Source organism: Nerophis lumbriciformis, linkage group LG13 (genome assembly GCF_033978685.3).
Source record: "Nerophis lumbriciformis linkage group LG13, RoL_Nlum_v2.1, whole genome shotgun sequence".
NCBI lineage: Eukaryota > Metazoa > Chordata > Actinopteri > Syngnathiformes > Syngnathidae > Nerophis > Nerophis lumbriciformis.
In genome coordinates, this window is record NC_084560.2 from 3034366 (window position 1) to 3045324 (window position 10959).

At 44.3% G+C, this 10959-nt stretch overlaps 1 protein-coding gene across 1 annotated transcript; it reads left to right on the top strand.

Annotated features, from left to right (window-relative positions):
- The first annotated feature begins 6308 nt into the window (after window positions 1–6308).
- Window positions 6309–7448, top strand: LOC133613267 (trace amine-associated receptor 13c-like). Its single transcript, XM_061970663.2, has one exon. The coding sequence runs from the start codon at window positions 6434–6436 to the stop codon at window positions 7319–7321; it is 888 nt and encodes a 295-aa protein (XP_061826647.1). The 5' UTR covers window positions 6309–6433; the 3' UTR covers window positions 7322–7448.
- Window positions 7449–10959: the final 3511 nt, after the last annotated feature.

A 10959-nucleotide genomic window follows, 5' to 3' on the forward strand; every position in this document is an offset into this window, starting at 1 on the left:
TCACCTGAAGGTCGTCTCAAGTTTTTCTCGTGCCACTGGAATATGGTGGATGTGGCCAAGATTGTGGGGGAAGGAACTGCGCGCACCATCCCTCACACAAATACACTCTTTGCGCAGGCTTCAGCTTCTTCCGAAAAGTCTTCTGGCGACAGGATAAAGCGACGGGGGCAGGTCAAGGATGTGACTGGAAGCTCCTAGCTTGAATCCTGCACAGAGGCGACATGGGTGTGATGGTCGTTGTGAAGATTGGGATCAGGAACATGATCTTCCTTCGGCAGCTGCCCATGTGATTGAGCAGCCCTATTTAGGGTCCGCACTGCTCACCCCAAATTGGGGAAGGGTTTGGAAAAGGTGACCCAAAAATTGTTTGTTCCTCACACCTGGGTGGCAAACCGCAGCCACCAAGGCATCCCCTACTGCGGTCGAAAACATAACAAAGGAAAGTATATGACTATACACCTGGCTACCTGGAATGTCCGCACCCTCCTCGACACGCAGGATGGGACGGAGAGGCCTCATAGACGGACGGCGCTCATTGCACATGAGCTCAAGAGATACAATGTCGACATCGCAGCACTCAGTGAAACTCGGTTGTCGGGTGAAGACTCCCTGACAGAAGTCGGTGAAGGCTATACCTTCTTCTAAAAGGGTCTCCCGGAAGGCGAACGTAGGCTCCATGGAGTTGGCTTTGCTGTAAAAAGAAAACTACTCAATAACATCCCAGAGTCCCCCCAAGGCATCAGTGAGCAGCTCATGAGCTGGCGTATCCCCCTGGTGAAAGGCCGGTTTGCTACGCTACTCAGTGCGTATGCCCCTACCTTGGATGCTGATAGTAACATCAAAGATGCCTTCTACGAGTCTCTTGCGGCGGCCCTATCCAGAGTCCCTAAGTCCGATAAGCTTGTCCTCATGGGTGACTTCAATGCCCGAGTTGGCACAGATGCCCAGCTCTGGACTAAAATAATCGGGCTTCATGGATCTGGGAAAATAAACAACAACGGCATTCGACTCCTCTCTCTGTGCTCTGAGCACCAACTTCTCATCACTAACACAATTTTTCAGTTAAAAAAGAAATACATAACATTTTGGATGCACCCACGGTCCAAACATTGGCACCTGCTGGACTATATAATTACACGGCAACAAGATCGACAAGACGTCTGCATAACCAGGGCCTTACGTGGGGCTGAATGCTGGACTGACCACCGGCTGATCAGATCCAAGCTGAGGATGAAAATCCGACCCCCGCACAAGAAACAGCAGCCAAGAAAGCGACTGAACTGCAGGGCCCTGGATTCTCCAGAGTGTACATCTCGCTACTGCAGCAAGCTGGCTACGGGGCTTTCCACCTTGGAGGACTACGGCACCACCTGTGACATGGACAGTGAGTGGGCAAAACTGAGGTCAACATTACATCAAGCTGCCTCTGAAACCATCGGCTTTACTCAGAAGCACCATCAAGACCGGTTCGACAACAGCTCGGTAGAAATACAGGAGCTGCTGGACGCCAAGCGCAAAGCCCATGCTGCCCTGCTCTCCAACCCTCACTCTCCATCACTCCTCCACCATTATAAAACAACCAGAGCTGAGACACAGAAACAACTGCGGCTCATAGAAAATGAGTGGTGGCTCAAAAAAGCCCAGGAGATCCAGGGATAAGCAGATACTAATAATACCTACGCATTCTATGCTGCTGCAAAATCCATCTATGGCCCACAAAAGCGAAGCATCACTCCAGTAAGATCCGCAGACGGACACGTGTTATTCAAGGATAAACAACAAATTCTTGAGCGTTGGGCTGAGCACTTCGAATCACTGCTCAATAAAATAAACCCCTCTGATCCATTAGTGCTCAATGCACTCCCAGATCTCCCGCTTTCTCCCTTCCTTGATGACCCTCCCATGTTCAGTGAGGTTCTTACTGCAATCAGGAGCCTCAAAAACAACAAGAGCCCTGGCCCTGACGGAATTCCGGCTGAGATACTAAAGAAGGAAGGCTATCTACTGAAGCGGAAGCTGTTTCACTTCATACTAGCCATCTGGCACAGGGAGGCCCTGCCTCAAGAATGGAAAGACATCAACATCGTCACCATCTACAACAGGAAAGGAGATAAATCATCTTGTGGAAATAGTCGTGGCATCTCCCTTCTCTCAGTGGCCGGCAAGGTACTTGCAAAGATTATGCTTTCTCGCCTTACATTTCTAACAGAGGGCATCCTCCCAGAGACACAGTGTGGCTTCAGAAAGAACCGAAGTACACTAGACATGATCTTCGCTGCCCGTCAAATCCAGGAGAAATGCAGGGAACAAAACAAGGACCTCTACATTACCTTTATTGACCTCACCAAGGCCTTTGACACAGTTGACCGTGATTTGCTCTGGAGCATCCTCAGGAAGTTTGGTGTCCCCCCCAAGTTTCTCAGCATACTAAAACAGTTTCATGATGGTATGCAGGCCTGTGTACTTGTAGGCAGTGAGCAGTCCCCCTCTTTCCCCGTGAAAGTAGGGGTGAAGCAGGGGTGTGTACTGGCCCCAGCGATCTTCAATCTTTTCCTGGCAGCAGCCACACTCCTATTCCGCCAGTCCATCACGAAGGATAGTGGTGTCTCCAACGAGTTTTGCCTGGATGGGAGCCTATTCAATATCCGGCGCCTACAGGCACCAACATCCAGGAGCTGCAATATGCAGACGACTGCGCACTCCTCGCTCACACTCCTGATGCCATGCAGCATGCACTAGACACCATGTCATTAGTCTACCGCTCACTAGGTCTGGTGATCAACATTCAGAAAACAGAGGTTCTCATCCAGGAGAGGTCCCCATCCCCTACACCCCCTGTCTTTACCATCAGCGGCACACCCCTCAAGCTCGTTGAGCAGTTTTGCTACCTCGGCAGTATTCTGACCCCAACATGCCAGATCGATGATGACATCCAGGCTCGTATCAACTCAGCCTCCTCTGCCTTTGGAAGACTGCGCTCCCAGGTGTTTGAAAACAACCACCTTCGAACCTCAACGAAAGTGTCAGTCTACAGGGCGGTGTGTGTTTCAACTCTGCTGTATGGGTCGGAAGCCTGGACAATATACCGCAGACACATCCGCTGCCTTGATGCATTTAACATCAGATGTCTCCAAAGCATTCTTGGCATCACATGGCAGGACCGAGTTCCTCATACAGACATCTTGCAGCGCACTGAGTCCATAAGCATAGACGCCACCCTGGCACAGCGACAACTCCGGTGGGTTGGTCACACCATCCGGATGCCAGGACACCGATTGCCTCGTCAGATGCTTTATGGTCAGCTCCTTTCAACCAGCAGAAAGCCCGGAGGACAAAAGCTGCGGTACAAAGACCAACTGAAAGGGATATTGAAGAGGTGCAACATCAAACCCCACGAACTTGAGACAGCTGCAACCAATCGATTGCTGTGTTTTTGCTGTGCCATGACGGGGTCATGTATCTGGAGGAGTGTCGGAACCAACACCGGAGGGATCAGCGGAGGCGAAGACACTACCCTGCAGTTCCAGAACCATCCCAGCCCCCTGATCCAGGCCTGACATGTCCCCACTGTGGCAGGACGTGTGGTTCCAGGATCGGACTTCATAGTCTTATGGAGTGGCATCGTCGCCAGCAACGATAGCCACCGACCAGAGCAACAAAATGGAAGCTACGTCATCTTCGACTACGATGGACCGCCAAAGCAAGCACATTCCCAGAGAAACATTCCAAAAGAAAAGGCATGCAGCACTCGGAAAGCGTTTTTCTTTTTCTTTTTTCCTCAGTTTATCGTCTCTCTCTCTCTCTCTCTCTCTCTCTCTCTCTCTCTCTCTCTCTCTCTCTCTCTCTCTCTCTCTCTCTCTCTCTCTCTCTCTCTCTCTCTCTCTCTCTCTCTCTCTCTTTCTCTCTCTGTCCACACGAGTCACTATATGTCCAATAATGTTCTGCCTTATCTCGTCCATTATCTTCCTGTACCCACTCTGGGACAAAAACACTCCATCACACGTTGTATAACTCTTCAAATGTACGCTCAAATTTACCATCCATTTTTACTATTTTTAACTGATCAACGTTTTGTTGTTATTGGAGCGCTGGATGTGGCGGCTTCTGTCTGTACTTCTTCCTCACTATTCCCTTATAATTTGCCTATTTCTTCTCCTAACTGGGCCTGTCTCATCACCTTCTGCTCAATGAAACATAAGCTTTTTGTCTCTCTTAGCCCTTTCTTTTTCCTCTTCCTCTTCTTTTCCTTTTCATCCCTTTTTTCCTGTTTTTCCTTTCTTTGAGCCATCCTCATCCAGCACTCCAAGTGTTCCCACTCCATTCTGGCCAGTTTCTTTTTGTTATTTCCACAATTTTGTATTATTGATTCCCGCAGTTTTAATATATCACCTACTTTGAGGCGTCCGGTAAATTCATGTTTTGAGATCCAGTCATCGAGAAATTTCCGTAAGTCTGGATTTGTTTTTTCTACTGCTTTCCAGTGTTTACATTTGAACTTGTCTTTTGGACTAACCTTCGGTTTACTTGTCCCTTTTCCCATTTTGAGAATTTGGAGTAATTCGTTGTCCCCTACAGAGCCCAAATTATAAGGATTACTTTTGTCTTTGTTGTAAGATAATGGTTTAATTTATTATTGTGGTACACGTCGCTTCTACTGAATGTTGTCCCCCAGTGGAGGTGTCTTGCCTACAGGTTCCACAATAACCCACTATTACTTCTCACAACTTTAATATGGAGTGATAGTCTAATGGCGATCACTGCTACGCACTCTCACGTTCACATCTTTCACACTTGTTTTACGGAATTTTCAGTTTTTGTGGACTCCGCCGCCCTTCACAATACTGGCCTCTTCAGTTTTAGAATTTGTGTTTTTTGCGTGGACTCCGCTGTCCTTAATTTGGCTTATTTTCAATTTTGAATTTTACGGAATTTTCAGTTTTTGCGGACTCCGCCGTCCTTCTGATTCTTTGGCCTTTTTACCTGTTAGACTAGAGCCATGGATTTACAGGGTTTGTCTATGCGTCGTAACCCTCAGTCACAAGCTTTTTAATATTTACCTGTTAGAGTCTTGGATTCACAGGGTTTGTCATATGCGTTGTAACCCTCAGTCACACGCTTTTTTTCCTTTGTAATTCAAAACGTATTCACTGAAATCTGCGTTCCTCCCCCTTGTCCTCTGTATTTCCGTCAATCCTCAGATCCCAGCCGTAGAGAAGAAAAATCATCTCGTCAATGTGGGGATGGTTGCCATGGCCACGGTCTGTCTGTTTCTTTTTACAAATGAATTGCTTTTAAAAGTTGCATGTGATAAACACTTTTTTAGTGGACCAAGAATAAATAAAACTGCATCAACATACAAAAAAATAAAGATGCATTGATAATCGATTTTTAATTGGATTGTAGCTCTTGAATCATAATTGCAATGGAATCGTGAGGTGCCCAAAGACTCAGAACTCTACTATCCACAGTGTGAATATGCTTAAAAAACTTTATAAATAAAGTTGGTATGGTATAGTAATCCTCACCACCACTGTGGAAAATAAGTTTCTTGCAAGTATCAGGTTTGGCTTAGCATGCCACACACACACACACACACACACACACACACACACACACACACACACACACACACACACACACACACACACACACACACACACACACACACACACACACACACACACACACACACACACACACACACACACACAACAAGCAGCATGACACAAGCAAAGCATCAATGTAAAGTAGGGGAGATTGCTCCAAATGTTGATACTATTGATACCAAGTACCGGTATAGTCTCAGTATGTAAGCAATACTAAATTGATTTGGTCAATATTTTTGTTTTTATTCCCAAATATCTTTTAGGGTCGTTTTGAGCAAATTCAAAATGTAATAAAATGGGCTTTATAAAATGTGTTATTGTGTTTATTTTAGTTACTTGCTATGAAAAATGTTAACGTCTATAATCTATTGCTAAAATATTGTATCAGGACTTAAAATTAGATCAGACCTGAGGCCAAGAAATCGTATTCAGGATGCAATCACGTTCATTGGGTGGAACTGGAACAGTGACAGTGTGATCCGCCAATGAGATCGCAATGGATGGATGACAATGGCTCACTGAGGGGAGGAATAAGCATCAATGAAGATATAAAAGAAAGACGTATAAGAGAGAGGTTTGGACTCATCTCTTCGTCCACCCGATGATGGAGACGGAGGACCAATCAGAGCTCTGCTTTCCACAACTAAGCAACATCTCCTGCAAGAAGCCCATGTCTCATTGGTCTGGTGATATACTTTTGACAGTTCTGCTGTCCGTTATCTGTGTCTTCACTGTGTTTCTCAACCTGCTGGTTATCATCTCAATCTCCCATTTCAGGTACACTTTTTTCATCCTGTCATCATGTTTGTCAACGTGTTGTCGCTGTAATGTCTCCGCCTGTTTGTTTTGTCAGGACTCTAGTTAGGAGCGATGTTCTTAATTTGTTCTTCATCTCCAGGCAGCTCCACACTCCCACCAAACTCCTCCTCCTCTCTCTCGCGGTCTCTGACTTGCTGGTGGGCCTCCTGGTGATTCCAGGTGAGATCTACCTGAGAACGTCCTGCTGGGCTCTGGGCGATGTTCTCTGTTCTCTGTGGAGCTACATGGTCTTCATAGTGGCGTTTGCTTCAGTGGGACACATGGTGCTGATATCAGCTGATCGTTATGTGGCCATTTGTGATCCTCTGCATTACAACACCAGGGTCACTGTGGGAAGAGTTCGATTCTGTGTTTTTCTCTGTTGGTTCTCTTCCTTCCCCTACTCTGGCATCATTTTGAAGGAACAGCTGGCTCACCCCGCCATGTACAAGTCATGCCACGGAGAGTGTGTCATTGGTTTTGAATATGCCTCAGGTGTTGTTGACATTGTTGTGAGCTTTGTCCTCCCTCTCAGCACCATCGTCATTCTGTACATGAGAGTGTTTATGGTTGCGGTGTCTCAGGCGCGAGCCATGCGCTCTCATGTTACATCCATCAAACACCATCATTCAGTCACTGTTAGGGCAAAGAAATCAGAGTTGAAGGCCGCCAGGACTCTTGGTGTCGTCATCCTTGTCTTCATCATGTGTTTATGTCCATATTACATTTTTACTCTGGCAAGTGACAACAAAATAATATCTTTATTGGCTCATTATGCTGTTTACTTATTTGACTTCAACTCGTGCTTGAACCCGTTAATTTATACCTTGTTTTATCCCTGGTTTAGAAAAGCAGCTCGATGTGTTGTCACGCTGCGCATACTGAAGTCTGGCTCTAGGGGAGACAACATACTTTAGACCAAAAGGTGAAATATTAATGTTTACAGTGTCGAATGTAGTAATTAGTTAACCAGATGTAAGTAAGCAGCCTCTTTTCCAAGGATGAAATTGTAAAGACATCCACATGATTTAAACTGTAATGAACACTGACCCTATTTGAAGTGTAAGTGAATTTCATTTGCTCAATCTTTGAGCTGGAAATGCCAAGAAAGTTAAAGTAAAGAAGGTGACTCACAGAAGGATGTTGGGTGAAGAAATAAGTTTCACACTAGAGGAGGACATATATCCGACTATTATCTCATAACCTAACCTAAAACCTGATAGAACTGCAGGAAATAATGAAATATTTACAATGTATCTTTTTGCAAATCAACTTGACCATCAAGGATCTATTATAACCACTTACATCATTTTTAATCATGATGATCTTACATCACACCCGAGTATTGATATCTCTACCCTGGATGTATTGCAGTTCTTCTCATAGTTAAAATTGTTTATGCTTAAAAACTACTAACAGGTTAATATTTCCCAAATAAATTCATGACCTCAACTGAGCTTTCTTTTGTTCTGTCTCTCTAATTGTATTGCTTCAACTGTACTGTACTATACTCTGTACTATAATCCTCCTGATAAGACATTTTGTACATAATATATAACATCATGTCATACATGTTGACAAATGTGTGAGTATGATTAGAAGTTGTGTAACCATTACTCACACTGACATTACACTTTAAAAAAAAGTCTTGTTGCTGTTACAATTTTTTTGGTGGCAGTCTTGTGCTGATATGACAAAACATTGTACAAGTGTTGACATTAATCAGGAACATAACTGACAAACTTCGTAATCCAATAATGAATGAGGGACCAGCCCAGGATTAAAAAAGATTATTTTAGTCAAAACATTGTTTATAATGTAAATATACACTTTTTTCTGTCTTTTCCAGCCAGTTATTAAAATTGGGGGACAATTTCAAACGTACAAACTCCTTGAGTATTTTTCGGACCACATGTGAGCAACATCAGACGTGCACAATGTAACCACACCAGTATCACACCTGTCCCAAACCTGACATAAGTTCAATGTTTGTAAAAATCAAATAACACCAGTCATTTCCATGATGTTATTTTCTAATATGAATGTTTGGCCAACTCACAATGAAAATAAAACATCTTGTTTTGCATGGGCTGTATGTTGTAGCTCACGTTTTGCACAATGAGATGTGTTCTGTAGCACAAGCACGGGCTACTCTTTTTGTCCATAAAATATATCATTACAGAGTTTTTATTAGCATTTAGCTAATCCAGTAACCACATTTCATGATCCCTATCCATAATCGTTTAGATTGTTTTAATTTTAAGCAGCACATCAACAGGGGAAACACCCTGGACAAGGTCATAAGCCATGGCATGTCCATGTCCTCTGTTGTTAACCTGGCCGTGTTTGTTTATTAATATCACCAGTCTTACCCAGCAGCGGCTCCCGGTGAAAACAGAGTAAATGCTATCAAAATTACATGATTCTATGAAAAATCTGGGCATGATTTTTGACTCGGAGCTGACTTTTATACCACTTATTGAAAATATGACAAAAATATTTTTTTTATCATCTTGAGAAAATAGTCTGCCCCGTTTCTCTCTCTGGCCAACAAGGAGGTGCTAATACATGCTTTTATTTCCTGTGGTTTAGACTATTGTAATGCCTTGCTCTCTGGCCTTCCCAAAAACAATATCATCAGTCTACAATTATTACAAAACTCAGCTGCACGCGTGCTAACGAAGACCAGAGGGCGGAAGCACATTACACCAGTTTTAAAGTCGCTTCAGGGTAGATTTTAAAGTTCTATTATTAGTTTTTTAAATATCCTAGTGGCCTTGAGCCTTCTTTTTTATCTGACCTGCTTTCACCGTATCAACCCTCGTGGATCCTGATGTCTTCTGGAACTAGCCTTTTAGCTTTACTAAATACCAGAAATAAGACCCACTGTGAGGTGGCATTTAGCCACTATGGCCCCCACTGTCAGGTTCAAACATAAAACTATCTATTAAACAAAACAAGAAGAAAGGAATCAGGCAGGAACAGAGTTGAATTTTGCTCAGGAGGAGAAACGTTTGGGGCTTCACACTCAGTCACAGTCTCCCACCACGGTTTAAGGTACAGCCCCACGTGCTCCTCTATTTATCCAGGTGTTCCCTAGTTAACATCACTGAGGCTGCCTCTAAAGGGAGTGGTCACACATATCATGCGAGCAGCTCAGCACGCACAATACGTGAAGGAATGTGCTTGGGGCCTTGTGATTGCCTTGTCTCTGCTTTGTCTGCGTGCTGTCGTCTTATCTTCGTTGAAGTACTTGAAGTCCGTCCTTGGCTGTTTAGCAGGCAGGGTCTGGAAACAGAAACTGCTGCTGCAAAACATCTTGCCGTGGAAGATAACAATCAATCAATCAATCAATTCCTTTTATTGTCATTGTCATAATAACACTTAAGTCATACATGAACAACGAGATTTTGTTTGAGCTTTGTCCAGCGGCATAGAAACTGCATTGATGTGCAGGTTGACAATAGTTTACATTTTAGCATTTTAGCATTGTCAGGAAGATGGCGAATAGAGGGGGTGGGAACAGTCACATGTCTGATGGGTGTTACGTTGATGTTGCAGCAATGCAATGTCCAGAGCACAATTATTGAGGTGGTGAAAGGTGAGGTAATAAGATGGTCCGGGGCAGCAAAGGGGCAGGCTGTTCATTTAGCAGTCTCAGAGCCTGGGGATACAGACTGTGAGACATTCTGGTGGTCCTGGCGCGAATCGATCTATACCTCCTTCCAGAGGGTAGCAGTTTGAAGAGGCCATGTGCTGGGTGGTATCTGTCCTTCAGGATGTTGTGTACTCGCTTTAGGCAGCAAGTTGTGTACATGGCACTCATCTCTGGGAGTATTGTCCTTGTAATTTTCCCCGCCGCTTTAACCACTCGCTGGAGGGCCTGTTGGTTCGCTTTAGTGCAGCTAGCAAACCACACTAAAAATCCGTAAGTGAGGACACTGCTGATGGCACAGTTGTAAAAGTTGACCATTGATTTCTGCGGAATATTTGCACATTTTAGTTTCCTCAAAAAAAAAAGACGTTGTTGGGCCTTTCCGACTGTAGAAGCAGTGTTAATGTCCCAGCATAGATCTTCTGTTATGTTCACCCCTAAGAATTTGAAATGCTTGACTCTTTCTACGAGATTGTTATTAATTAAAAGTGGAGGGTGTTTGTTCTGCCCTTTTCTGCGGAAGTCTACAAATAGTTATTTGGTTTTGTTAGTGTTAAGAACCAAGTTATTGTTAGCACACCATGAAGCCAGCTGTTGGACCTCTGCATTGTATGCTGTCTCATCATTATTACTGATGAGCCCAAGCACCGTGGTGTCGTCAGCATATTTGACAGTGACATCAAGCAAGAAATCTGCGTTCAAAGAACTCTGGCTTATTAGTGATTCCCAGAGCCCAAAAAAAGTCTGCGGGCTATAGAGCGTTTTCTATTCGGGCTCCAGTACTATGGAATGCCCTCCCGGTAACAATTAGAGATGCTACCTCAGTAGAAGCATTTAAGTCCCATCTTAAAACTCATTTGTATACTCTAGCCTTTAAATAGCCCCCCTGTTAGACCAGTT

Excerpts from the sequence above, each read along its gene's own strand:
- LOC133613267 (XM_061970663.2), top strand. The coding sequence starts at position 6,434 with ATGTCTCCGCCTGTTTGTTTTGTCAGGACTCTAGTTAGGAGCGATGTT.